A 27,590-nucleotide genomic window follows, 5' to 3' on the forward strand; every position below is an offset into this window, starting at 1 on the left:
GGGAGGATGGTGCCGTGCAGTGCCACTTCTGGGGGTAGGAGAGGTTGGGGATGGGCTCAGCCATGTCAAGCGCTCGGGGCCCACTGAGTACTGGGCAATGGATGGAGCTGTGGCCTTAGGAGTGGTGGCTGCGCCAGCCACGTCAGGAGAGGGTGTGGACAAACCCACAAGGCACGCGCTCCCTGCTTCTGGGGCCAGTGAGGGGTCCCCTCCGTGACTGGGGCTCTCAGGAGCCCTGTGTCCCCTGTGTTGGTGATGAGGTCTCACTCCACCTGCCAACCTGTGTGTGGGGTAGCCTGAAAGCCCCATAGGACCCCTGCCTTGCACACTGGCACGCCCTTGGGGCCGCAGGAGGGCTGGATGTCTGCTCAGCCAGGCACCGAGTAAGACCTCCGTACATAACGGGTGGGCTGGAGCCCACCGTGAAGAATGTGTGCTGGTCACCATGGTCATGGGCATGTGTGGGCGTGGCTGGGCCATCAGTTGGGGATGAGGGCCTGGCCTGAGGGCCAGGCAGGCTTCTTGGAGGGAAGGCCGGCCTGACCTCTTCTGAGGGTGGTGGCCTGGCCCAGCCTTTTCCCAGAGGCCCCCAAATCCTCTGGTCAGCCCCTTGGGCAGTGCCCTAGGGGATGGGATGGGGGCAGCCTGGGTCATGGTCCACTGACCCTGGAGCGGGCAAGGGGATGCTGCCCGGCAGGCAGGTGGGGACTGGGGAGCTGGAGTGACCGGGAGCTTTGCCGTGAACCTGACTTCGTGCCCTGTGCCCAGCGTCCCCTGGGACTGGGCCCTGGGCTGGAATGCTAGAGGATGCCAAGACAGGACATGCTGCCCTGGCTTCCGCTGAGACCCTGCTGTCAGGTGGGGGTACTTCCCCGGGGCCGCGGCCACCCTGCCCTCCTGTGCCCCCAGGCAGGCGGGCACTTTCCTTCCTGCTGGCCTTCGGAGTGTGTGTGGCTGAGCCCCACCGGGAGTGGCTCAGTGCCAACAGCCCCCGAGCCTGGCATTCGAGGCTGCCTTGGGACAGCTGCGCCCAAGGGGCCCACTCAGGCAGCATCACCTGTATGCAAATGCCGGCTGTGACCCAGGTGGGGCCATCCAGGTGGGGCCTCCTGGGAGCCCAGCCCGGCACTGACACGCTGCTGGGGAGGGGCACTCAGGCACGGGTGTGCGTCCAGGGGGCCGGCAGGGTCGCGCTGCACTGGGGTCTTGAGCAGCCCAGCTCCGCCCCGTCCAGAGGAGGCCTAGTGGGCCGCCCCGGGCCCCAGGACGCCTGGAGAATTCCCAGGGCAGCACGGCCCACCCTGCCTGTGTCTTGCGGACTGCCTGATACTCACCTGAGCTCCGCTGGCCTTCTGGGCTGGGCTGCAGGCGCTGCCCACCCTCTCAGAGGGGCCCCTAGTGGGTACTGGCTGGGGCTGGGGGCTGTCTGTGCCCTGGGGAGCATGCCGGGCTCCAGCCTGGCGGGGCGGGGGGTGGGGGCAGGGCCGCGGACTTGGGTGCAGTCCAGCCCCGCACTCTGCTTGGCAGCCCGACGGGGCGGGTCAGCAGGCACCGCCGCCGGACCTAATGGAGCTGGCATCCATTTCCCGGCACAGGGGTGGGGGGGCTGTAACCGGAAACTCCCCTCCCTGGCCGCTATATTTAGCACCGCAGAACACGGGCGGAAGCGCAGCTCACTCCTGAGCCCAGCCGGCTCTGTCCAAACGCCCAGCAGCTTGCACCCCGGCCTGGTCCTGAAGCCCCCTGGCCAGGCGGAGAGGCCTCCACCTCGTCCGTGCCTTGTCCGGCACAAGTTGAGACCCATCCCAGAACTCGCCTGGTGTCAGGCGCTTGGAGAGGGAGCCCTCGGGTTAGGGGGCAGGTGGGGCGGGGAGACTGAGGGGTGTTGTGGCCCAGTGGGCCCCAGAACAACGCTGGGGGTCCTCCTGGAAGAGGCAGGGCAGCCTGGCCCAGCAAGGGAAGAGGCAGGAGCCTGGCTGCCTCTGGATCTCCGGCCCTCTGGCCCAAGGGGTGCAGAAATCCCTGTAGGAGGGGACCCCAGGAGGGAGGATCCCCTCTGCCAGCAGCCCCAATGCCTTCCCTCAAGAGGCCAGCTTCGTGTCTTGAACCTCTCCTGGGTCCCTTAGGTCTGGGCTGTGGCTTCTAGGGGGCAGGAGGGGGAAGGGGACCATGAGCGCGAGGGGGTTTCTGTTCCCTGGGCCGGGAAGCAGGGACCCGTCCCATTCCCAAAGGGCCTGGCTGGAGGCAGATGGGGCCGGACCACTGTCTCCCCAGGGTCGCCGGGCGGGCGGGGGCTCCCTGTATCCCTGAGGCAGGGTTGGCCAGTGGGAAGGGCTCCAGGGCGGCCGCGTCCCCTGGCAGGTGGAGGTGGAACCTTGAGATGCGTGAGCATCCCTCACCGGTGCCTTCGTGCCGAAGACGTCCCTGAGCAGGGGAAGAGCCTCAGCTGAAGCTTCTGGAACTGCCGCACAGCAAGCCCAGCGTCAGCCACACCACCCGCCGTGGGAGCTAGTCCAGGCCATCGTCTCCTCCCACAGCTGGCCAGGAGCAGGAAGCTTCGGACGAGGGAGGGGCGCACGGCGGGGGGCTCTTCTCCAGATTCCGCCTCTTACTTGCGCTGGAAGTCCCCCCTCCTCCACCTCTCCACAGCCAGGCCGGCCACCGGCCCCTCTCGTTTGCACTACGGCAGTGGCCGCCTATGGCCTCCCTGTCTGACCTCGCCCTGTGCTGCCCCTCCCCCCCAAGCCAGGGATCTTTGTGACGACGTAAATCACAAACGTGCAGCCCAGCCCAGCTCAGCTGCTTTCTGTGACTTCCCGTCAGTCTTAGCAGGAAGACTCTAGCCAGGCAGGCCCAGCACAGCCGGCACTCACCACCGCCTCCAGCCTGCCCCTCTGCCCCTCACCTGCTCTGCCCTGGCCATGTGTTCCCCTCAGCCCCAGGGCCTTTGCATGTGCTCTTCCCAGCCCCTCGCCTGGCTGACCCTGGCCTGCCCTCTGGGTCTTAGCAGGCTTCTTCCCCACGTGCTGCTGCATGCCTCACCCTTACAGTTTGCCGTTCTGCATTGTCTGTCTATGTTCTCTGCCCACCCCACCCCCAGCCCCCACTGGCTGTGTCAGCCTTGCTCACTGCTCGATGAGTGCAGGAGAGCGGTGGGTGTAGGACAGCGGGCATGGGCAGGGTTGGAGCCCTGGACCCCTGGGACAGAGCCTCCAGTACTCAGTACTGTCTCTGGGCCAGAGCAGAGGAGGAAGCCTCTCCCCGGGGAACCCCCTGTCCCCACAGCAGTAACCGCTGCCCACCCTCAGGAAGACAGCAACTGGAAGGCTCTGAACACAGCTCACATTCCCTTATTTGGTGGGGGTCACTGTGCATGGCGGTGCCTGGCTTGTGTCCTGCCCCCTCCCAGCCTACAGAGGGGCTCAGGTAGGGATGGGCGCTTGGAGTGAGCAAAGCCAGGCCCATTCCTTTAGGCCCCTGAGGCCTGGACCCGCAGGCTGGGCGGTGAAACCAGGGCATTAGGCCCCTTAGGCGGCTGCTGCGCCTCCATATCCTAGTGTGAGAGGGGGCAGCGTCTGTGCTCCTGAGTTCCTTCTGCCATTGCCCTTGCCCCTGAACCTGGCCTCCTTCAAAGCTCTCTTCCTCCAGGAAGGCTTCCAGCCCCACGCCACCCCCCAAATTGTAGCAGTGACTAGCTCCAGGCAGGGGTTGCACCCCCAGCATCCAGCCCAGGGCCGGAGGAGCCAGGGGAATGAAGAAAGCCCAGTTACTACGGAGGTTGAGCGGGAAGACCCCTTTGGACCGAAGCGGTATCCCTAACGGCAAAGGCGAGCTCCAGCCCTGAAAGGGACGCTGACTGGCGGAGAGGCTGGGATGTTTGGAGACAAGGAGCCTCGGCGGGGGCGAGGCGAGGCGAGGTTACTCCAGTAGAGGGCAACAAGGTGATGACAGAGGGTGGGATATGGGGGCCTGGCGACCGGGACAGCAGCCGGAGCCTCTTTGGGCGGCCCTCACCTTGTCCATTTGGGGGTGCACTACCGTCCTTTATTCGCCCCGCCCCGCCCAAGCCCCGACACCCATCCTGGGCGTTCCTCGAAAGTATGGCCTGGCGAGCCCCGCACCAGCACCGAACTGGGCACACAGTCTGCGCGGAGGAACATTCGTTCCCTGGCTTCCTGACCCCCCCATCCACCGGCAGTGAGGCGGGGAGGGCCGGGGCGTGGGAGGGGAGCAGCGCCCCCTGCGGCCGGAGTGGAGGTGGTTGGAGCGGAGGCGGTAGGAGCGGCACGGATGGGGGCACTCACAGGGGAAGGGAGTCGCGCAGTAGGGCCGGGCAGGCTCGGGTCCCAGGCCGCGCCTGCCCCGCGTGGGGCCGAGCCCTGATTTGTGCAGGAGGCAGCATCTCCTTTGGGACCGCGAGCAGCGCGGCGGCGGCGCACCGATAGGAGAGGACCACGGCGGTGACCTCAGGGGGCGCCCCACCCCCTGGCTCCTGACACCCGGCGGGGCTCGGGCGAGGGGAAGCCGCTTTGCGGCGCCCAGCACCACTCTCCCGGCTCGGCGGAGGCTTTAGTGGATCCGCCGCCGCCGCCGCCCCACCGCCCGAGGGCGCCGGGAAGCGTGCGCCGGGTCCAGGCGCTGGCAGGAGGAGTCCTCCGCCGCCTTTAAATCCTGGGCGCCCCCGGCACCCCCCCCGCAGCCCCACCCCGCGGCGCGGCCCCGCCCCCTCATGCATATGCAGGTGCGCGGGTGACGAATGGGCGAGCGAGCTGTCAGTCTTGTCCCGAACTTGTTGGCTGCGGGCGCCGGGAGCGCGGGCGCGCAGAGCCGAGACCGGGACCCACCGCCGCCGCCGCCGCCGCCGCCCGCCGCCACCGCCGCCGCCGCCCGCCGTCGCCGCCGCCGCCCGCCGCCACCGCCGCCGCCGCCGCCGCGAGGGAGCTGGGTCGGCGCGGCACCCTGCGAGCCCGAGCGCCGCCGCCCCCGCGCGCCCGCAGCCCCAGCGCGCCCGCCGCCCGGGCCCGCGCGGCGCCGCCTCGACCCCGCCCGCCGCCGCCTCATCTGCCGCTGCCGCTGCCGCTGCCGCTGCTGCCGGCGCTCGGAGGGCGGGCGGGCGGGCGGGCGGGCACTGGGAGGCCGGGGCCGGGCGCGCAGGGGCGGCGGCGGCGGCGGGCCGGCGGGCGGGGTCGAGGAGGCGATGCGGGCGCGGGGCCGGGGGCGCCTGCCCCGGCAGCTGCTGCTGCTGTTGGCGCTCTGCGTGCAGGTGAGCGGGGGCGCGGACGGGGCGCACCGGGCCGTCCCTCGGGGTCGGCGGCACCGCTTGCGGGCGCCGCGGTTCGGAAGCCCTCGAGGCTGCGCGGCGGGTGGGGGCGGGGCGCCCCGGCTCGCGACCCCGGCCCGCGCTTCCCTGCGCTCTCTCTCTGCCTTATTTTTAGGCGGCGCGGCCCATGGGCTATTTCGAGCTGCAGCTGAGCGCGCTGCGGAACGTGAACGGGGAGCTGCTGAGCGGCGCCTGCTGTGACGGCGACGGCCGGACGACGCGCTCGGGGGGCTGCGGCCACGACGAGTGCGACACGTACGTGCGCGTGTGCCTCAAGGAGTACCAGGCCAAGGTGACGCCCACGGGGCCCTGCAGCTACGGCCACGGCGCCACGCCCGTGCTGGGCGGCAACTCCTTCTACCTGCCGCCGGTGGGCGCCGCGGGGGACCGGGCGCGGGCCCGGGCCCGGGCCGGAGGCGACCAGGACCCGGGTCTCGTCGTCATCCCCTTCCAGTTCGCCTGGCCGGTACGTGCGCCCCCACCCCCCTCCCCCAGCCCTCCCCTCCCTCGGCGCCCGGCTCCCGGCCCCGCCCTGCCCGCAGCCCCTCGGCCCCTCGGCCTCCCCGCACCTGCGGCCCCGGCCGTAAGTGCGAGCCTCGCGCGCCCGGACCCTGCGGGTGGGGCCGGCAGGGGGCGCCGCGCGGCGTGCGGACCCCGGGCGCCTGCTCCGTGGGGCCGGGTCCGCGCCCGGCCACGTGGGCGCGCGGGGGTCGCGGCCGGGCGGGGTGGCCTCGGCCCGCGTGCACGGCCGCCCGCGGCGTGTGCCTGCGTCGCCCTGCGCGTGTCTGTCTGGGTGGGGAGGCGCGGCCAGGCGCCTCGGGCCTGGGCAGGCCGGGGAGGCATGTGCGCCGCGCGTGCTGGGGCTGGTCTGGGGCAGGCCCCGGCGGAGCCGCCTGGGCCCTTGGCCAGCCTGCGCCCGCCCTGCAGTTTCCTGGATGCCCGGGGGCGGGGGTGGGGGGTGGCAGCTCCGGCGGGCACCGGGGGACCTGGGCCCGGGCAGACCTAGGGCACGTGTGCTGGTGGCAGCCTTTGCTCCTGGCCCAGATCCGGGGGGAAGGTTCAGTGGGCCCTGGTGCAGTGATTCTTTGTCAGGTTTCTTACATCTTGCAGTCTTGGGTTTTAGGTTTTATTCTTTTGTGGGAGCGGCCTTGGGGCTGGCCTGGCAGGCAGGAGCCTTGGGCCTGAGAATGCTGGTAGGGATGTGGTTCATCGCCGTGGGCTGCAGGGAGCTGTGGTCGCGCAGGTGGAGGCTTCCTGCTGCCTGATGTGGCCCTCCCAGGTCTTTGTGCTGCTTGCATGGAACTGGGTGGGGGCAGGGATGAGAGAGGACCCTGTAAAGCGGGGCCTCGGTGTGCAGGAGCAGGTACCCGCAGCTGGGGTGGGTCCGGCTGTAGCAGGATGCCAGGCTCCGACTGAGAGGCTGTCCTTCTGACTAAGGACCTTTGGCTGGACCAGCCAGCGGGAGCCAACAGGAGTATGTCCGCCTGATGTCTTGCTCCTGGAAGAGACGGGAGGTTGAGGCCGGGCTGGTTGAAGTTGGGCCCGACGCCCTCCTCCCCCACCCGGCTCTGAGCGCTGTGCTGGCACCTTCTCTGCCTGGGCCGGGGGCCTCCCCTGTCCTATTTACCCCCTTCCTGACCCCTGGCTACACGCCCCTGGGGCCACAGCCCTACCCCCACATACCTGGCTGGCCTCTGGGGTCTCCCTTGACCCTGGGGCCTCAGGCGGGGAATGTGTCCCTGGGGTGGAAACGGCAGGGGCGGCCTGGGAGGCCCCGGGCGCCGGGATGAGCCCAGCCCCCTCGCCCCCGCAGCGGCGCGGCAGGCAGGTCTGAGCAGGGCCCGCAGCCTGTCATCTGCGCTTGGGCCGGAGCCAGCTCGGTTCGAAATCGCTACCTGAGGATGTGTTTTCGGCTCGACTTGGCAGCAGTGGCCATGGGGGCAGGGAGGCCTGGAGGAATGTGGCGGGCCAACGCGTGTCCCTCAGGCGCTTGGCCCCGCTGGCCGGCCAGGGGTGGAACGGGACGGGGCAGGCCCTGGTCTCCCCAGGCAGGAGCCTGCAGACTGGGCACCGGGTCCTGGGCCAGCTCCCCTCCCTTCCTCCTGCCCCCAGCTGGGTCCTCTCGGAATGAGCAGGTGGCCCACCCTCCGGTCGGGGGTGAGGCTGGGGGGCAGCCGTGTGCTTGGGGGGCTGCACTTGTCCTCTTCTCCCTGCCAGTGGTGTGGTCTGGCTGCCAGGCCTGCAGCCGGCGCGGCGATGCCAGCGCCCTGGTATTTCCGCTCGGCCGGCAGCAGCCCTGGGGCCACACTGCCTCTGCTGCTGCAAGCCCAGCTCCGTCCCGTGAGCTGGGGTGAGTTGAGCTGGGGCGAGTTTGGAACCCAGTGTGCCCACTAGGGCCCTTGACCCTGGCCGGAGAAAGTGAGGACTGTGTTTGGTGCCCTGGGAACCGAGGAGGGGGCCGGGCCTTGCCTCGGGGCTTCAGGTGGGAGGGCGCCCGTTCAGGACCCTGGAGTAGGGGTGTGAGCGGGGCCTTGAAGGCGGCTGCAGGTGCACGGGTGTGGGGAGCCGCCCTCCTGCACCCGACCCAGGCCCCTGGAGGGGGAGCGCCCCCGTGCGCCGCTGCCCCAGGCCTGGCTGGGGCGCCCTGACCTGGCCGCGTGGGCCCGGGTCCTGCGCCGTCCACCGCCTGTGGTTTCAGGTTGGTGTCGGGCTTAGCTTTCTGGAGAGGGGCGTGTCCAGGGTCTTGGAGGTGAGGGAGGTGGGGTCAGCCTGGGTGTGAGGCCTGCCTCTTCCCTGCTCATCCGGCCCCATGGATGTCTGTATGTGTCCCGCTGGTCCCCGCAGGAGGTGGGTGATGCCGTGTCGGCCCCAGCGCCTGGCCTGTAGCTAGTAGGGCGGAGGCCACTTTTGGTCACGTGTGTGTGCACGTGCGCACGCGTGAGTTCTCTGGGTGTGGTAGGTGGCCACTGGGGGTGCTGGAGGGGCCGGGTGGGGCTGGCCGACGGAGGTGCAGTGTGGCATCGGGGGTCCTGAGGCCTGCTGCCTAGCTAGAGGCCGCACCTGCCTACTTGTTTGCGCTCTGGTAGCGGGGACCCCGGAGCTGGCCCGCAGGTCGAGGGCCCCTCTCCTGGAGCGCGCCCTGTGGGTTCGAGGGGGTGGCACAGATGGCTGCTCGTGAAGGCCAAGCTGGAGTCGTGAGGAGAACCGAGGTGGGCCTGGGCCTGATCCCGTTGCTGACGGTGTAGCCAACCTGAGATGGTGGGCCAGAGCAGGTCCTGGGACCTGGCCGCGTGGTGCAGCTGTGTGGGCGTGTGGGCGGGGGACAGGGCTGCAGGGCTCAGTGCCCAGCCTGGCCTTCCAGCTGGCCTAGTCTCCCCGCTTCCTCGCCGGCTGCCCATCAGAAGGCCAGAGTCCCTTGCGGGGTCTGTGATGTGCTCAGGGGTGGGCAAGGGACTTGGGCCAGTCGGGGGCATGCACACCCAAGGGGGAGGTCTGCCCAGCCCCCCCACGTCCGACTGCCAGTGGGGCTTGTCAGCGGCGCGAGCCCCCATCCCAAGGTGGGCCAGGCCAAGGTCTGCGCCTGGGAGCGGCTAAGCTGCCCTGGGTGGTGTCTGACACCGCCCTCCGCGTGCTCCCGACCCCCAAGGAGCTGGGGACTGGGGTGGGGACTAACGTGGACCCTGGCCCTTTCCCCACACTGCTCCTGGGGCCTCCTCTGCCCCCTTCCTCTCCATACCTTCCCACTGGGGCCTTGGGGTCCTGCCCAGGTGACCTGCTCCGTGCCGTCACCTGCCCTGTACTTCAGGGGTCTTGGTCGAGGCTTTGATACTGGGGCAGCAGGGCGGGGCTCTTGGGCAAAGTGGGGACACCGGGAGGGCTGCACCGGCCAGTGGAGCGCTTGGATACGGGCGGGGGTTTTGTCCCTGGGCCTGAGAGGTGGGTTGGGGAGCGAGGCTGCGGCGTGGCAACGAGGAGCTTGCTGGAGGGTGTGGGCAGCGGCTCCTTGGAGGGTTGGTGACTTTCAGGGAGCCTCTCAGGGGTAGTGTCTGGCTGAGGGCAGGCTGGGCCAGTGAGGGGTTTCCTGGTGGAGACAGGCATCTCTAATCCTCAGGCCTGAGCCAGGGTCCACGTCCCCCCAGACCCCAGATACACTGGGGTCCTCATCCCCCGGCTACCGTGAGCCTGGTGTGACCAGGGTCGACCTGACTGTGGGCTTTGCAGCCCCGCGACGTGCGTGTGATGAGGTGTCGTGAGACCGTGGGCTGCCGGCCCGCAGTGGGGTGGGAGGGGCACGCCCAGGCAAGGCCTTGTCTGGTCCCTGGTGCGGAGTGTGGGTGTCTGGCTTCCCTTTGGGGAGGCCTGCGGTCCGCTCCTCCTGCGGGGGTGCCGGGGCCCAGCGCCTTGAGGGGAGGCGGCCCCCTCCCCTCCCTGTCGGGTGACAATGGAGGCAGAGGCTTGGGCCTTTCTGAAGCTCGGGTTTCAGGAAACGTATCTGTGCTTAGAGCTCCTGGCGCCGGCGTGAAGCTCTGCTCCGTGGGGGGCCGGGCGCTGATGCAGGGTGCTGTGGGAGAGGAGCCAGGGCAGCAGGTCCAGGGTCTGTGCTAGGCCTTCTTGGCCTGGGGTGTCCTGGGCCGTGGGGTGTGGCACATCCGGCCCCACGTCTGCCCTGTGCCATTTCCATGTCTGAGGGCGGCTGCCCCATCATCCTTTCTGGGGGGTCAGACAAAGGGTTTGGACCTGGCCTTGGGGGTGGGCCAGGAAGAAGGCCGTGGTCGGGCTGGGATTCTGGTGTGGGTAGGTCAGGGCGGGCTTCCTGGAAGAGGTGTGGCTGGGTCTTCAGGGACTAATGCCAGCCGGCTGGGTGGGCCTCTCGAGGTTGGGCAGGCTGGTGGCCCAACTGTGCCTGGCCAGGGGTGTTCCCCTGCCTGCTTCCTAAGGAACCCGCCCCCGGCCCCTAGCTGTCATCAACCCTGCCCAGGCACCCACCCCCCCAGCCCGGTCCCTGGGATGACAGTGTGCCCTCCGAGGCCTCCCGTCCAGGCCTGTTGCCTTTTTCCTGTTCTGTAGAGACCTGGGTTGACAAGGCCCTGCCGGGCCCATGGCCCACAAGGCAGCAGCAGTGGAACGAAAGGTTGCCATTTGCAGGAGGGAAACTGAGTCCAGAGGCCAGTCGGGAGGAGGAGAGGAGGTGCCGCCGCCCCCAGTGGCTCAGGTTCTCTCTGGATGACTTCCTGCCGTCCAGGTGTAGGGAGCCCAGCTGGCGGGCGGTGGGGCCCTCGCGGGTGGGCGGGCAGCACATGTCCCCGCGGGAGCAGGTAACCGGAGCCCTGGGCTCTGGCGAAGGTGGCGGTAATCCTACCTGAGTGGCTGGCGTGGGGTTTCCTGGGAGCCAGGAGGCGCTCCCTACTCCCCGAAGCCCAGGTGTGGGGAGGTGGACTCCGGCTGCCCCAAGGGGTGAGCGCCCTGTGGGATGGGCAGCCCGGCCTGGGGCGTTCCTCCACCTGCCCTACTGGGGGCCTTGACCGCCATGGTCCCGCCCTCTTGGGCGCAGCCCGTGTCAGCTCCTTGCTTCCTCCTGTGTCCTTTGTAGCCCGTTCTGTCAGGTGGCCAGCACGACTGCTGAAGCCCCGTTGGTCTCTGGCCTCATTCAGACCCACCTGGCAGCCACCCACTTTGCTCCAAAGCGTTAGCACCAAGACTGGCACAGGGGCTGGCAGCCCCGCCGTCTGACTCTGGGACCCCTGTTCCCACATCCCTGCTCTTCCAGCCCGAGGCCCTGCCACACGGCTTCTTCCCGTACTCTGCAGCCTCAAGCCCAGAGGCACCCTCTCCGCGGCCTGCCCTGACCCCCTTTTAGAACAGCAGCTCCGTGCCCCGCTGACTCACCCGTCTGCCGGGAGCATTCCAGGCAGGGGGATGGAGCCGTGTGTGCAAAGGCCCAGGGGCAGGGTGGGCGTGCTGGGTACCTGTGAGGAGGGCGCACGCCACGGGGAGCCCCAAGAGGGCTGAGCAGTGGGGGACATGTGGACAGAGCCCTGGGGATCACTGGGGCTCCTGTGAACGGGGGTGTGGAGGCCCCAGTGTCTGCCGGGAGCCCTTCTGGTGGAGATGGGCAGCCTGGGCACGGATCCTGATGGCCTGGCAGAGGGCGGTGGCAGGAGTGAGGGAATGGGTTTCAGGGAGACTCAAGAGGTGGGATTGAGAGCCTGGGGACAGCTCCATGGGGGTGAGGGGCGGGCTTCTAGAAGGATGGAGGGTGGTTCCCCGCTTCCCGCTCATGCTTCTTGGGTGGCTGTGGGTCCTAGGGTGGCGGCTGTGAGCATGAACTCCTGCGGGTCGTCCAGGGGTGTCTGGGAGACAGCTGCTGGGGGGCTGGGCTCAGGGCAGGGGCAGCGGCGTAGGTGAGCTGAGCGAAGTTGAGGGTGGGCACGTGTGTCCTGGGCCCTGAGGCCGTGTCGTGGGAGGGGCGGGAAGAAGAGGGCAGCTGGAGGCACGGGGTAGGGGACAAGAGGAGGGTCTCCGAGGGAGGACCACGCTTGGGTGTCCAGGGGCTGTGGGTGTGATTGGATGTGGCAGGCAGCCCACGGGGAGCTGCCGGGGGCCGGGATGTGGGGGACGGCAGAGCCAGGGCTGAGTGGGGTGGGGTGCCAGCAGGCAGCTGCAGGGGCGAAGAAACCAGCCTGCAGGGGCTGGGAGATGGGGGTGCCGAGGGTGGGGAGGCGTGTGGCCTCCCCAGGGCGGTAGCCCTCGGGCAGGAAGCCGGCCAGCCCGTGTCCCAGACGTGGCCCCGTCCTGTGAGCCCCCAGCCCAGGTGGGGCGAGGGCCGGGGGGGTGGTAGTCGGCGCCTTTGTGGCTGGCCCGAGAGGGGGCCGAGCAGCGTGGAGCGGGTCCCGGCCGGGGAAGAGCTGGGCAGGGAGGGGTCAGGCGAGGCGCGAGTTTGTGCCGGGAGCGACTGGCTGTCTTCACGGCCGGGCGGGGCGGTGGTGTCCTGGGGCTGCTTAGTGACGTCAGCCCATCATTTGCCTGGTGCCCGAGGGCTGGATGGTCTTGGGGGCAGGGAGGGGGAGAGAGCATAGGCTGAGGCTGCCTTGGGCAGTCCCTGGGCCTCAGTTTCCCTATCTGTGCAGCAGGGGCCACTTTCCGGGTCTTGGGTGAAGCAGGCTAGTGGGGCAGACGTTTACTATGTCAGCGCTTGGGCCTGCCCCTGCCGTCCCGTGGCCTGGTGACGGGGCATCGTCCCTCCCGGGCAGGCTGGGGGTGGGACCTCCTGTTCCCCACGGTGGGTTGGGCCCCTGTGAGCTGCCGAGGGGCCTCCCGCTCGACCCCCTCTGGTCCCCGGCCACCTGGCCCCCCTGTCTGCAGCTGCTCCAGCTGTGCCCACCTTCTGCCCGCTGCTCTGTCTGGGTCACTCTTCCTTCTCTCCGTCCTGACCCAAGCCGGTCAGGCTCGCCGGTGGGCCACGAAGCTGCGGGAGCCACGAGCTCACACCCCCTGAGCCTTCGTGACCCGGAGGGGCAGTCCTCCTCCAGGGGGTCATCTCGGGGTCTGCTGAGGAGACCCCTCCTCAGAGCTGAGGGATAAAGTGGGGGTGTGGCCGAGGCGTGGTGGTGGGAGGGTTGGGCTGGGGCAGGGCCTCGGGTACCTGACGGGCCCCTCCTTGTGTCTGCAGCGCTCCTTCACCCTCATCGTGGAGGCCTGGGACTGGGACAACGACACCACCCCGGATGGTGAGTTAGCCCCGGCTGGGTGGACTGCTGCCTGCAGGGCCTCCCTCAGGGCACTGGGAGGCTGACCCTCTCGTTCACGGAGATGCACGTAGCCAGGTTCCTGGTCCTTTGCCTGCTGGGGACAAAGGCCCATGTGGCAGGAAAGCTGCCTCTACCCTGAGGATCTTCGTGCTGTTTCCCTTTTTGCCCTGGCTGCCAGGAAGCTCTGCCACACTTGTGATTTGCTGAGCTGCGCGTGCACTGCCCTCCTCCCCAGTCTCAGCTTCCTCTGTGTTGTTGTTCTGATGGGCGTGTGTCCTCACTGAGGGCCGAGGGCCGCACCTGGGCCTCCCCAGCACTCCCGTAGCCTGCTGATGCCCAGACCCAAGCTTGTTCTTTTGAGGCCGGGTCAGTGGCACAGCGGAGTGGTTCGCTGCTGAGAGCTCTCTTTGGCTTTCTGAGCCCCTCTCTGCCCATCTGCCCTGGAACTTGGGGCTTGGTGGCCCTCCCCCGCAGGCTCACCTGGTGGCCGGCCGACCTTGCATGGCGTCTGCGGGGCCCTGTGGTGGTGGGGCAGAGGGGTTTTCCGTGGACAAACGGGGAAGAGCATTTGCGTGTGCGGCAGGAGCAGTAAATGGCAAGGCCCTGGGGCAGGAGTGAGCCCGGTGCATCTGGAGAAGAGCATGGGGCCCTCACGGCAGGGGTGGAGGCAGCGATTAGGTCAGCAAGGCCGGGGTCAGGTCGCGGAGGCTTCGTGGGCTTGGCTTCCTCCTGGAGCGGGGTCGCTCAGGCTGCTGCTGGAGGGCGGGTTGCAGGGCCGGCGTGGAGATGGGTGAGGAGGCGGTTGTGTGAACGCAGGTGGCGGTTGGGGGTGCTGGGACCAGGAGCAGCCTGCGGGGTGAGAGGGGCTCCGGTCTCTCTGAAGGCCAAGGCACGGGGCTTGCTGGTGGGTTGGACGTGGTGAGAGCGGGCAGGGGTGGCCTGAGCAGCCGCAGGGCCGAGAAGCTGTCGTGCGGACGGGCCGGAGCCCAGTTTGGACATGCCGCGTTTGGGAGCAGCGTCACGTGGGCAGTTGGCTGCCGAGGCAGACCGAGCCCCTGGGTCCCACGGGTGACGACGCTGTGGGGACGCAGAGGAGCCGCTGGAAGCGGCGGTCAGCGGGGCTGGGCGGGCGTGGGGACAGGCTGCCTAGGGCAGGAGTGTTCCCTGGAGGAGGGCGGGGATGGGTCGGCCCAGGGAGAGACGCTTCAGGGAGGGGCCTGGCCTTTCCTGTAGCTCGGGGGTGGGGGGGTGCACGGGATCCTTAGCCTCTTACTGCAGACTTCCCCAAACTGGTACGAGCGTGTAGGGAGACGTACCACGAGCCCTGTGCCTGTTGCCAGCTCAGGGCGTTTGCGCCCACGCGGCAGCTTGGTTTGAAGGGAGGCCCAGCCATCGGGTCGCTGGATCCATGCGTGCTCGGGGCCGAGGGAGGCTTGTTCTCAGATGGGCAGTAGTGAGTGGTGCGGCTGCTGCCGGGAAGGCCCTTAGAGAGAAGGGGTCCCGGCAGGGGCGGGAGGGTGGCCAGAGACGTCCACTGGCGAGGGGTGGGCGTGGTGCCCGGTGGCGGTGCCGGTGGGAGCAGGCCGCGGGCTGCGGGGCACAGGCGGGGTCACCCACACCCAGCCCTGCCGGCCCCGCCTGCGTTAGCGGGGCAGGAGGCCGCTCTAGCCCCGCGCTTCCTGCGGTGGCCCTGCTGTCCCGGCTCTGTGGCCTGGGCCGCTGGCCGCGTGGTTTGGCGGGCTGTGCGCCTCCGAGGGGGATGTGGCGGCTGAGCCGGCTCACTCTGCCGCCCCCCCCAAGAGGAACTGCTGATCGAGCGGGTGTCGCACGCGGGCATGATCAACCCGGAGGACCGCTGGAAGAGCCTGCATTTCAGCGGCCACGTGGCACACCTGGAGCTGAAGATCCGTGTGCGCTGCGACGAGAACTACTACAGCGCCACCTGCAACAAGTTCTGCCGGCCCCGCAACGACTTCTTCGGCCACTACACCTGCGACCAGTACGGCAACAAGGCCTGCATGGACGGCTGGATGGGCAAGGAGTGCAAGGAGGGTGAGCGGGCTGTGCAGGGCCACGCGGAGGGGCCACGCGGAGGGCTGTGCGGGGTGCCACCTGGAGGCCCCCACCCCCACCCCGTGCCTGCCTCAGGGCTGTGGGGGCCCGTGCACGGCTGGCAGCAGCGGCGCCTCTCTGATCTCTCTCTGCAGCCGTGTGCAAGCAAGGATGTAACCTGCTCCACGGGGGATGCTCCGTGCCTGGGGAGTGCAGGTGAGTGAGTGCCGGGCGCCTGCCCCGTCTCTGCTCTCCAGGCACACCTGCTCCCTCAGCGGGGTTTGTCTGAGCGCCTGCCGTGGACACGGTGCTGGGGAGCTGGGTGTCGGGGCCGCATGAGTGGGGACACGGGCCCTGCTCCCACGCAGCTTGTAATCGGCACAGGGACGCCCGTGGCCTCAGAGCCTGGGCGTGCCCGACAGTGATAGCCCCACGAGGACGGGGGCGGGGGCCTGGGGAGGGGGCGGCCAGGGCCGTTTCACGTAACTGGGTTGGGATGGTCTTACACAAGGGGCAGAGGCCGGGAGGCAGAGAGCCGCCCGAGGGCAGGTGTCTGCAGCACAGGAGGTGCGGAGGGCACAGCGGCTTGTGCTTGTGGGTGGAGGACAGGGAGGGTGGTGAGTGTGGGGGGACCTAGAAAAGAAGGGGGTGCTGCTGCAGGGCTTGGAGCTGAGCGAGGTGGGATGGAAGGACCAGAGCAGCTGCTGTGTGGGTGGGGCCAGGCTGGGGAGGGGGTGTGTGATGGTGACAGTCCAGTGGGAGGTGGAAGGGTGGGCAGGTCCTGCAGACGTCCTGGAGTGGAAGCGGGGGGGATCGGGGAGGACCCCAAGCCTTCTATACCCTGTGCCACTGGACACGGGGATGGGCTCAGGCGCCGCAGGCAGGGGTGAGAGCAGCAGGTGCCCCGCCCCGCCCTGCCCTGGGTTTGTGGGGAGAGGCCTGGCCCGAGACAGGGATGGGCCCCTGAGGCACACGGCCGGTGCTGACAGCCTCCGGGGGCAGCCGGAGAGGAGAAGAGGTCCAGGAGCCGGTCCCAGCCTCCTGCTGGTGACAGTGTACGATGAGCTGGCAGAGGCCACCGGGCAGTGACCCAGGGTTGGCCGGGGTCAGAGGGAACCAGAGAGCGAGGGGTCCCCGCAGCCTCATGCAGACAGTGGAGGCCGTCGGAGACCTCGACTGGGGGAAGGTAGAGTTGCCGGCTCGGGCAGGGTCTGGTGGCTGTGGGAAGGGAGGAGTAGTCCTGCCAGGTAGTGAGCAGAGAAGCGGGGGTTGGGACAGCCGGAGGGGCGGGGCCAGGCTTCGGATCCGGGACGGCTTAGAGCGGGGCTCTCTAGGGTGTGTGAACAAGGGCGGGCGCCGGGGGTGCGTGAGGATGGCCCGGGAGCTGGGCCTGGGGGACCAGGTGCGTGCTCAGGGGCGAGCCCCTGGGAGGGGCTCGCACGTTGGCAGAGAGATGAGCAGGTGCAGTGAGTGAGGCCTGTGCCCCAGCCTTGGGTCTCACTCATCCCAGGACCCCTTCTGGAGGGCGGGTTTGCTCCCAGGTGTGTTTTTCAGATAAGGGCGCTAAGCAGAGAAATTTAGTAACTCCCCCGTTGAGTTTGGACAGGGAGGGCAGTGTTTGGGATCCGGGGCCGGGACGGGAGGGTGACCCTCTGCTCGTCCTGTGGTGGCTTTGGCCTGGGAAGTGGCATGTGGAGCAGACCCGCCAGTCCCAGGGCAGGGAGGCGGGCAGGCTGCCCAGGGATAGGCAGGGGGCTAGGGCTGCACCCACCCGGCCACTCACTCTGCCAGGTTTCAGACAAGCTGAGTGGATCTCCAAGTGGCGTGGGGAGCACAGTGCCGGTGAGAGGGCACCTGGGGGCCTGGCCCAGGGTGGGCTCATGTCTTGAGGGACAGGTACCTCCAGGAACCAGATCCTGGGTGGGGGACTGAGTGCAGCACTGCTCTCTGCCCTGGGCAGGGCGCTCCCCTGAAGCCCTGCCCTGTGACCCGTGTGGTGGGCATGAGCCCTGGGACTCGGGGCAGACGGGTCCCCACCTGGGTCGTGAGCACAAGGGGCAGGGCCGTGCTAGCGGCTCTGGGTGGCCGGTGACGGAGCAGCCGGGTGGGAGGAGGGTGGGAGAGGCCCGCCCTCCACTGCAGTGTGGGCTGTGCCGGAAGGCGCGGAGGGGGCGGGGGGGGGGGTGCGGCGCGGGACACTTGGGACAGAGGCTTTAGGTGAGCCCTAGCCGCCTCTCTCCCTGGCCTGTGGGTGAGGCCCAGCTGCCGCCCGTGGCTCAGGGCTCAGGTTTCAGCGCAGGACAAACCCCCACCGGATGCTGCGGAGATGGCCGTGCCTTCCTGCCGTCTCCTCCCTGGGCTTCTGGGGCCAGGAAAGCTGGGGTAGGGGGGGCGTGGAGAGGGCTGCCCCACCCAGGGCCGAGAGCACGCCCGAGGGACCCTCGTGCTCCCTGGCAGGGGTCCCCCGGAGGGAGGGTGGTGGGTGGGGGCGTGTGGCCCAGGCGGGCACACACACCGCGCGCCCCGCCCCCGGGTACGGGGGAGCTGGAGGAGCCCCTTCTCACCGGCCTTGGTTTCCCTGTCCTGCACTGGCTGAGCTGGCCAGCGTCCCTGCTGGGTGCCGTGGGCCACGGGGGCGGCCCGGGAAGGGCCGTGGCTCTTTCCTTTTCCAAAAATAAATCCACGTGGTGGGTGATGGCACGGACGTCACTCCATCCTGCAGGACGAAGTTCTAGGGAGGGTCCCCTGGGGGTCACGTCCAGGGCCTGAAGGGCAGCCCGCCGGGCCCTGGGGCGTCCAGCACAGGGTGCTGGTCTCTCTCCCCCGAGAGCAGTGCCCCCGGCTGGCTGAGCTCAGGGCCCTCGCTGACGGCCTGGGCGTCTTTCTGCCCCTCCTCCTGAAGGACTTCCCACAGAGGACGTTGGCCCACAGCTCAGGCAGGGCCCGGCCTCGGGGTCGTGGCCTTGGAGCCAGGAGGCCTTTCGAGGCCATTTGCCGGGAGCGGGTGACTCTAGCCCAGGAGCTGCCCTGAACCTGGCTTCTCTCAGGGCTGGACTGGGGCGGCCTGAGGGCCTCAGTGTCCCCATCTGTGAGATGCGCCCGTGGTTGGGCCTTGTGGAGAGAGAAGTTACTGCCCTTGAGTCCCAGGTGAGGTCACGTGCTGCGCCCAAGGTTACCGGCTGGGGCCAGGCCAGGAGTCCTTTCCTGATGCCCCGCTGGCCTGCCCAGGCCTGGCAGCACCTGGCCCTCTCATTCCTGGGGTCCCGGCAGCGCCTTCCTTTCCTGGCGCTTGCTCTCGGGGCCCTGCTTGGGGTGAGTCCCAAAATAGCTCCGGGAGGAGTGACTGGACAGCTGCGGCCAACCGTGCGAGGCCAGCGGCCGGGAGTGCCGTGACGGTGCGGGCTGGCCGGCGGGACCGTAACCCCCGCCTGGCCCGGGGCCCGTTCCAGTTCAAAGGCTGAGGCTGCCGGCCCTGGGCGGCCCATGTGACTCTGCGCCCGTGTCCCCAGGCCACCCTGGGAGCGGCCAGAGCTCGCGGGGTCCGCTGTTACACACGTGGCCTCGCGGCCCTCGGCTTTCCCCAGGTGCAGCTATGGCTGGCAGGGGAGATTCTGCGACGAGTGCGTCCCGTACCCGGGCTGCGTGCACGGCAGCTGTGTGGAGCCCTGGCAGTGCAGCTGCGAGACCAACTGGGGCGGCCTGCTCTGCAACAAAGGTGCGCCTGGTGGGCGAGGGGCGGGTGGCGAGGCCCCAGGTAGGCGCCTCGGGGAGGGAGGGAGCGAGGGGCTCGGTCTGCTCCCTGAGCGCGCGCCCCCGCCCCCAGACCTGAACTACTGCGGCAGCCACCACCCCTGTACCAACGGGGGCACATGCATCAACGCGGAGCCTGACCAGTACCGCTGCGCCTGCCCCGACGGCTACTCGGGCAAGAACTGCGAGCGGGGTACGTCGGGGCCGGGAGCCGGCCGGGCCCACCTCTGGCCTGTTGTGCGGCAGGCCCCCCCCCGCTCCCACCTCGGGGCCTTGGGGGCTTGGGGAGGAAGGAGGGGGCCTGGGCCGCCACACCCACTTTCCGTGGTTCTCAACACAGCCGAGCACGCCTGCGCCTCGAACCCGTGTGCCAACGGGGGCTCTTGCCACGAGGTGCCCTCAGGCTTCGAGTGCCACTGCCCCTCCGGCTGGAGCGGGCCCACCTGTGCGCTTGGTGAGTGCCCACTCCAGTGCCTCTGGGGCACTCAGCCTGGCGTCTGAGGGGTCTGGAGGGTAGGGGTGGAGTGGCCGCGTCCACGTGGGTGGCAGTGGTCAGGGGAGGGGTGGCAGGAGGAGCCAGGCCCGTGTCCCTCCTTCCCACCCCACACCCCTCTCTCTGATCCTCTGCAGACATCGACGAGTGCACCTCCAACCCGTGTGCGGCAGGGGGCACCTGCGTAGACCAGGTGGACGGCTTCGAGTGCATCTGTCCCGAGCAGTGGGGGGGAGCCACCTGCCAGCTGGGTAAGGGGCCCGCGGGGCGCGTGTGTGCATGGGCTGTGCGCTGGGCATGCGCTGCTGCTGCGGGTGCCGGGGCAAGTGGGGCCTGGGCCCCATCGCTGCCCTTGTCTCGTTCACAGACGCCAATGAGTGTGAAGGGAAGCCGTGCCTTAATGCTTTTTCTTGCAAAAACCTGATTGGTGGCTATTACTGTGATTGCATCCCGGGCTGGAAGGGCACCAACTGTCATATCAGTCAGTACGGGTGGGCGGGCGCAGGTGGGCGGGGCTGGGGGAGAGGGAGTCCCAGCCGTAACCGTGCCTCTGCCCGCAGACGTCAACGACTGTGGGGGCCAGTGTCAGCACGGCGGCACCTGCAAGGTGAGGGCCGGCCCGTGCCGTGCGCGCACGTGGGGGGCGTGTCGGGGGAGCCGCCCGCGGGGGTGGCTGCGGGAGGTTCACGCCCCCACTCCCCCCAGGACCTGGTGAACGGCTACCAGTGCGTGTGCCCACGGGGCTTCGGGGGCCGGCACTGTGAGCGCCAGCTGGACGAATGTGCCAGCAGCCCCTGCCACGTCGGCCTCTGCGAGGACCTGGTCGACGGCTTCCGCTGCCACTGCCCCCAGGGCTTCTCGGGGCCGCTCTGCGAGGTGAGGCCTGCGTGTGCTGCCCGCCTCCCCCTCCTCCAGCCGCTGCCCGGGTGGCCCGTCCGAGTGGCCAAGACGGGCCACAGTGGCCGTCGGCCCTGCAGAGGGTCCGGGCTGCCTTTCTGGGCAGGGGCAGAGCAGGGTCGCAGGGTCACTGCCTGTCATGATGAGCCCCTCCTGGTGGGGTGGGCCGGGAGCCCTGGCAGGTCAGCCGGCTGCCCCAAGCCCTGTCTGTCTGATTCCCACAGTGGCTGGAGCACCTGGGCCCCTGAAAGAGGGGCCCTAGGGTGGGGTGGGGGTGCCGCACGCGGGTCTGAGGAGAGGCTCGCGCACCCACTGCCCTCTGACCTGCCCTGGCCGTTGCAGGGGAGACTAGTGGGGCTGCAGGGGTGCAAGGGGCGGGTCTCCTGGCCAGCAGGCTTCCTGGGGCCCAGGATAGAGGTCCTGTCCAGCGCCGTGGAGCCTGGCGGTGACGCTTCTGGGAAGGACCCACGGACGGGGCTCAGGGTGGCCCTGGTGGCTGGGGAGGGGGGCCGATAGCTGGCCTTCCTGCCAGTAGGAGGGGCGAAGGCCGGATGCAGCGGAAGAGGGCTGCCCTGGAGGCGAGGGTGGTGGGAGGGGCCTGGCCAGGCTGGGTTGGGCGGCCCTCCAGGCTGTGGCTGCAGAGGCCTGGCTGTGTAGTCCAGGTGGGGCCTGGGCCTTGGGGTTCCTTGTACGGACGCCAGCGAGGCCTGGCTCATTGTCCAGCGCCAACAGTAGGGCCTGGGCTCTCGTGGGTGCCCCGCCCCCCAGGTGGACGTTGACTTCTGCCAGCCGAGCCCCTGCCAGAACGGGGCCCGCTGCTATAACCTGGAGGGCGACTACTACTGTGCGTGCCCCGAAGATGTGGGCGGCAAGAACTGCTCCGAGCCCCGGGAGCCGTGCCCTGGGGGGGCCTGCAGAGGTGGGTGCAGTGTGGGCGGGGCCTGAGGGGGTGGAGTGGGGTGAGGTGAGAGGTAGGTGGGGTCTGCAGAGGTGGGGCTGACCCCTCCCATCTCTGTGGCAGTGGTCGATGGCTGCGGGTTCGAGGTGGGGACCAGGGTGGCCCGCGTGGCCCCCACCGGCGTGTGTGGCCCCCATGGACACTGCATCAGCCAGCCTGGGGGCAACTTCTCCTGTGTCTGTGACAGCGGCTTCACGGGCACCTACTGCCACGAGAGTGAGTGGCTGTGGGCCGGGGGCTGGGAGGGGCCCGGAGGGGCCGGAGGCCTGGGGACCTGGCTCACGCCCGCCTCCTGCAGACATCGACGACTGCCTCGGCCAGCCGTGCCGCAACGGGGGCACCTGCATCGACGAGGTGGACACCTTCCGCTGCTTCTGCCCCAGCGGCTGGGAGGGCGAGCTCTGCGACACCAGTGAGTGGGCCGTGCTGCCCCTCCCTCGGGCCCCACGTGGCCTGTCCCCGGGCACCTCACCGGCTCCACGTGGCGAGTTGGTGACCGGAGCGGGGTGTGTGTGTGTGTGTGTGTGTGTGTGTGTGTGTGTGTGTGTGTGTGTGGGGCGGAGGGGCACACGCTTGCCCTCCCCACGCCCTCTGTCTCTCCCTGGCCCAGCTCCGGCGCCTCCTCCCCGGGGCAGCCCTCCCTGAGCGCCGCTGACCCCCCGCTGACCGGCGTCCTCACCCCCAGATCCCAACGACTGCCTTCCCGATCCCTGCCACAGCCGCGGCCGTTGCTACGACCTGGTCAACGACTTCTACTGCGCGTGTGACGATGGTTGGAAGGGCAAGACCTGCCACTCACGTGAGTGCCCGCGCGCCCCTGCTGCGCTGGGGCTGCCTACCGGGATGCCGCCCGCTGCTCGGGCGCCCCCTGAGCGGCCGTGTGCCCGCAGGTGAGTTCCAGTGTGACGCCTCCACCTGCAGCAACGGCGGCACGTGCTACGACAGCGGCGACACCTTCCGCTGCGCCTGCCCCCCGGGCTGGAAGGGCAGCACCTGCACGGTCGGTGAGGCGCCCCGAGGGCACGCTGGCCCTGCCTGCCCCTCGCTGTCTGGGGCGGAGGCGTGGGGTGGAGCCCCCGGTCTGCCCAGCCCGGGTGAAAGCCCCCCGCCTCCTTCCTCTCCTCCTCCGCCCTTGCAGCTAAGAGCAGCAGCTGCCTGCCCAACCCCTGCGGGAACGGGGGCACCTGTGTGGGCAGCGGGGACTCCTTCTCCTGCATCTGCCGGGACGGCTGGGAGGGCCGCACCTGCGCACACAGTGAGCCCGTGGGCGTGGGCGGGACCCACTTCTCTCTCCCACAGCTTCCGGGTCCTGTTCCCTCTCGAGCCTGCCTCACAGACCTGCCCCTTGCACTTGGCCACCAAAGTCCAGTTGAACCCCAAGATCTGCCGTGCCACCTCCAGCACCCCCCGAGCCCCGCAGCCCAGCCCCCTCCCCTGTGTTCTGCCCTCTGTCCGTCTCCCGCCAGCCACTCGCCCTGTGGCCTGGGCATGCTGCTCGCGCACCCCACCCTCCTAGGCCAGTCCCCTCCAGGACGGGCTCTCCTCCCAGAGCGGCCCTGGCCCCCAGCCTCCAGCCTGGTCACGGTGGGCTGGCTGGGGAGCTCGGTATCCTCCCGCCCTGCATGCCTGGGGTGCCAGGCGGGTGGATGCCGTGCCTACTGTCCTCTTTTTTCCGCAAACACAGATACCAACGACTGCAATCCCCTGCCTTGGTGAGTGGCAGCCCCTGAGGCGGGCTGGCCGGGGAGCTCGGCCTGTCCCGGGCCCCCTGACACCCGCCCTCTCCCCTGCAGCTACAACGGCGGTGTCTGCGTGGACGGCGTCAACTGGTTCCGCTGCGAGTGTGCGCCGGGCTTCGCGGGCCCTGACTGCCGCATCAGTGAGGGGCCGGGGGGCACCGGGCGGGCAGTGCTGTGGGACCCCAGCCTTCGGAGCTGCTCCCACCTCACCCTGAGCCGCAGTTTCCTTTGTCTGTCCCCCGCCACCCGGCAAGGGGCAGACCCTAGTTTGGGTTGAGGTCTTAGTACCCAGAGGCCGCCCCCCTCCACCCGTCCCAGAGGCAGATGGGGGTGGTGCTTAAGCCTCGGGCTGGTGACAGTGACGGCGCCAGGCCCAGCCCAGAGGGCCCCCGAGGGCAGCCCGAGGCCCCAGCTGGCCGGGGGCTGCTCCTCCCACTTGCCAGGGCCTCCCGTGCTGCCCGACGAGCCGCCGCTTTCCCCGCAGACATTGACGAGTGCCAGTCCTCACCCTGCGCCTACGGGGCCACGTGTGTGGACGAGATCAACGGCTACCGCTGCAGCTGCCCTCCTGGCCGGGCCGGCCCGCGGTGCCAGGAGGGTAGGTGGGGGGACGTCGTGGGCGAGGGCCGTGCCTGGGGGGGGCAGGGTGAGACCCGGCCGTCACGGCTGCCCCCACCTCTCCTCCCCGCAGTGACTGTGTTCGGGAGGTCCTGCTGGTCCCAGGGAGTGCCCTTCCCTCATGGGGGCTCCTGGGTGGAGGACTGTAACAGCTGCCGCTGCCTGGACGGCCGCCGGGCTTGCAGCAAGGTACAGGGGACTCCTGCCCCAGAGCCTCTCTGGCCGGCCCTGCCTTGCCTCCCCGCACTGCCCTGCTGGGTGTCCAGTGCCCTGGGGTCCCCGTCATTCATCCGTGACCCTGTTGCTCACCCTGGGAGGGTGCTGGGGGAGGGGGACGGGTGAGCCGGGCTCCAGAGGACCTGGGCCTGCCCTGCCCTGCCCTGCCCTGCTCTGGTGGGGTCCTTCTGGTGCCACGTTCAACCTGGGAGCGCTGGGGGTCCCCCGGGTGGGCCCTCGCCGCCCCCCCCGCCCACTGCCCCCCCCCCGCCCTGCCCTGGGACTCACTGACCAGACCGTGTCTTTCCCCCTCCCCCGCGTGGTGCTGGTGTGTTTGCGGGTCCCATCTGCGTGTGCCCAGGTGTGGTGCGGCCGGAAGCCCTGCCTGCTGGCTGGCCGGCCTGACGCCCTGAGCACCCAGTGCCCACCTGGGCAGCGGTGCCAGGAGAAGGCCCCGGGCCAGTGCCTGCAGCCGCCCTGCATGGCCTGGGGGGAGTGTGGCGCGGAGGAGCCCTTGCTGCCCAGCACCCCTTGCCGGCCGCGCTCCGGCCACCTGGACAACAACTGCGCCCGCCTCACCCTGCACTTCAACCGCGACCAGGTGCCCCAGGTGAGTGGCGCCGTCCACCGCGCACCGCGAAGGTCTGCAGAGCCCCGGCGCCGCATCCTTCCTCCAGTGGCCACCGAGATGGCCCGAGACCCCTGCTGGCGGCCTGGCGCCTGTGGGGTCGGGGAGGCTGCGGAGCCTGGCCGAGCGCGCTCGGATGAGGGGAAGTGTTGGTCCCAGGGGCGTGGCCAGGAGTGGCCAGCCTGGGCCGAGGTGCCTGTCCCTCCAGTTGTCCCAGGGACCTGGGCTGAAGGTGGCCTCCAGGGAGGCTGGGGCAGCCCACAGCTCCACGGGCACTTCTCACTCAGGCCGCATCCCCGTCCTTACGTCTCTGTGGCCTGAGCACCGGGTGAGACCCCACCCAGCCCTGACCGTGGTGGTGGTCTGTGTCGTGGGTGAGGGGGCACAGGACCGCTGTGGGAGCCAGTGCCCCCCCCACCCCCCCCGCATCCCTGCTCTGCTACCTCAGACAGCGTGTAAGGCGTGTCCCACCACCTGCCCAAGGTGCCAGCCGGGGGTGAACACCCTCAGATTCTCGGTCCCTGGGCCGTGCTCACGTGCAGCCCGTCTTTGCTCAGGGCACCACCGTGGGCGCCGTCTGCTCAGGGATCCGCGCTCTACCAGCCACGCGGGCGGTGGCCCGGGACCGCCTGCTCGTGCTGCTCTGTGACCGGCCGTCCTCAGAGGCCAGCGCGGTGGAGGTGGCTATGGTGGGTACTGGCAGGCGGGGTGGGCACCCTTGTTCAGCGCTCCCCTCTCCAGGGCCCTCCTCTGCACGTGTGCCTGGCGGGGACTGGGGCAGAGGGCCCAGGCCAGGCTGGCTCCCAGGTACTTGGGGACACGGGGTGACCACAGACCCGGGAGTCCGCTCCGGCACAGTTGCGCGGCGAAGGGCTGTGGCCACTCCCCGTGCCCTTGCTGGAGGCCGGCGGAGCCGGGGCGGGCCTGCAGGAGAGGCACCGTCAGCCCGGTGAGGGGAGGAGGAGGGGCCAGGCAGGGCGCGTGTGCAGCTCCGTGGGGCCCGCGCGTACAGCTGGGACTCTGGGCAGGGGTCCCCAGAACTGTGGGAGGCACCGGGTGACAGCAGGAGTCGGGGTACAGAGGCAGCGCCCAGAGAGGGAAGGAGAGTGGCCGGGGGCCAGGGTGGACAGCGACGGGGTGTAGCTGGAGGATCCCCTGAGAGCAGGGCAGGGAGCGTGAGGAAGCTCCTAGGCCCGGGGCCTCCGGACGGGGAGCCCTCAGGTGGGACCCTGACTCGAGACCGTGGGGGTCGGTTGTGGCCTGGGTGCGGCGCTGAGGCCAGGGCCTGCCCGACCGGACGGGGTGGGCGGGACTGTGGGTGGAGCCTCCTTTTTCTGTTGCCCCGGCTGCCCCCGGCTCCCTGCTTCACCTGTGCTGTGTCCTCTGGTGTCTGTGGCAGCAGGGGTGCCCGTGGTGTCAGGCCGCCTTGGGGTGTGTGGTCAGGGCCTGGCCACCTGCCCGGGCCCTCGGCTCAGTGGGTGTCCTTGGGGCCCTGCTCGGGGGCCCAATGTAAACGGGCACCGCAGGGTCTGGGGAGGCTGTGGTTGGGGGCGTGCGGGGAGAGACAAGGGGGTAGGGGCAGGGCAGCTTCTCGGGGTGCTGGCTGGGTGCCGGTGTTGGGGCAGCAGGGCCGCACGGTGCCGGCAGGGCTCGGGGGAGTGCTGGGTTTGTGGCACCCTCTGGACTCTAGGCATGGCTGCCTGGGGCTGGGAGCCTACCCGCAGGGACAGCCGTCCCAGCCCCAGGTGCAGGGGATCCAGACCAGGCCTCACCCGCCTCCCCGTGAACTGCCCGGCGTGGGGCGACCCCCCGCCCTTTGATGAGCCTCCCTCCAGGAAGCCTTGGGGCCGCAGGTTCCCAAGCCCCGCGCTCTGCTCCAGGACGGCCCTGCTCGTGGGACCACAGCCACCCGCATCCCTCCTTGCCGCTGATCGAGAGCCGTGGCCTGGACGAGAACCTCAGTGTGCCCTGGGGCTGCACACGGGGCCAGGCACGCTGTCCCACTGGGGGTGGGGGTCCCAGGCCTCCGGACGCGGGCGCGCTGCCCCTCAGCTCTGTCCTCTGCCTCAGTCCTTCAGCCCGGCACGCCGCGACCTGCCGGACAGCAGTCTGATCCAGAGTGCAGCTCGAGCCATCGTGGCGGCCATCACCCGACAGGGGAACAGCTCGCTGCTGCTGGCTGTCACCGAGGTCAAGGTGGAGACGGTCGTCGTGGGCAGCTCCTCCACGGGTGAGGAGGAGGAGGGGGGCCGCCTCTCGGCCCCGGGCCGTGGGGATCTTTCAGGCACGTGGGGCTTGGAGGGGAGGGGCTGCGAATCGTCCTGGCCCTGCCGGGGGGCCGTGCATTCCGATCCACAAAGCGCTGCAACTGCTTTGCACCTGCCAGCGAAGGGCCCCCAGCCCCCCACGCACCCCTCCCCAGCCCCGATCCTGGGACCCTCCCCACCACCGGGAGCCGGAGGACCCTCGCCCGACGGTCCCCTCGCGGCGTCCCCGCCCCAGGTCTGCTGGTGTCGGTGCTGTGCGGCGTGTTCAGCATGCTGTGTCTGGTGTGCGTGGCTGTCTGCGTGTGGTGGACCCGCAAGCGCAGGAAAGAGCGAGAGAGGAGCCGGCTGCCGCGGGAGGAGGGCGCCAACAACCAGTGGGCCCCGCTCAACCCCATCCGCAACCCCATCGAGCGGCCGGGTGGCCCCAAGGACGTGCTGTTCCCCTGCAAGAACTTCACGCCAGCCCCGCGCAGGGTGGGTGAGGCGCTGCCCGGGCCGGCAGGCAGCAGGGAGGACGAGGAGCCCGGCCGCGGCGAGGACGACGCTCCGGAGGCCGAGAAGTTCCTCTCGCGCAAGTTCACCAAAGACCCCGGCTGCTCGCCTGGGAGGCCGGCCCTCTGGGCCTCAGGCCCCAAGGTGGACAACCGCGCCGTTGGGAGCCTCGGCGCCACGTGCCGTGCCATCCGGGAGTAGGGCTGCGGCCGCCAGCTGGGCCGGGACCCAGGGCCCCTCGCCGGGTGCCACGCCACCCGCCGGACCACAGGAGGCCGAGGCCGTGTGCATAGTTCCTTTATTTTGTGTAAAAAAAAAAACACCAAAAACGAAAAGCAGATGTTTATTTTCTATGTTTCTTTAAGCTTGTATAAATTATTGGGTAACTGTCAGGCGGAAAACAACGCAGTAT

At 69.7% G+C, this 27,590-nt stretch overlaps 1 protein-coding gene across 2 annotated transcripts; it reads left to right on the plus strand.

Moving 5' to 3' along the window:
• The first annotated feature begins 5,087 nt into the window (after positions 1-5,087).
• JAG2 (jagged canonical Notch ligand 2) lies at positions 5,088-27,590 on the plus strand. 2 transcript variants are annotated; one of them, XM_079914236.1, is made up of 26 exons: positions 5,088-5,263; positions 5,436-5,786; positions 12,990-13,047; positions 14,869-15,120; positions 15,276-15,336; positions 18,705-18,835; positions 18,944-19,063; positions 19,211-19,324; positions 19,501-19,614; positions 19,731-19,844; positions 19,924-19,970; positions 20,069-20,239; positions 21,029-21,179; positions 21,282-21,434; positions 21,517-21,630; positions 21,904-22,017; positions 22,109-22,222; positions 22,357-22,473; positions 22,903-22,930; positions 23,012-23,097; positions 23,442-23,555; positions 23,649-23,764; positions 24,153-24,401; positions 24,977-25,108; positions 26,490-26,649; positions 26,922-27,590. In XM_079914236.1, exons 1-26 carry the CDS (start codon positions 5,198-5,200, stop codon positions 27,377-27,379), a joined length of 3,705 nt encoding a protein of 1,234 aa, XP_079770362.1. In that variant the 5' UTR covers positions 5,088-5,197; the 3' UTR covers positions 27,380-27,590. The 2 variants fall into 2 exon arrangements, with proteins under 2 accessions (XP_079770362.1, XP_079770361.1); XM_079914235.1 differs by having other exon boundaries at positions 22,357-22,930.

Source organism: Stenella coeruleoalba (assembly GCF_951394435.1).
Source record: "Stenella coeruleoalba genome assembly, chromosome: 2".
NCBI lineage: Eukaryota > Metazoa > Chordata > Mammalia > Artiodactyla > Delphinidae > Stenella > Stenella coeruleoalba.

Coding starts and splice junctions, on each gene's coding strand:
- JAG2 (XM_079914235.1), top strand. CDS start 5,198: ATGCGGGCGCGGGGCCGGGGGCGCCTGCCCCGGCAGCTGCTGCTGCTG. Junction 5,787..12,989: donor CCTTCCAGTTCGCCTGGCCG/GTACGTGCGCCC, acceptor TTGTGTCTGCAG/CGCTCCTTCACCCTCATCGT. Junction 25,109..26,489: donor GCGCGGTGGAGGTGGCTATG/GTGGGTACTGGC, acceptor CCTCTGCCTCAG/TCCTTCAGCCCGGCACGCCG.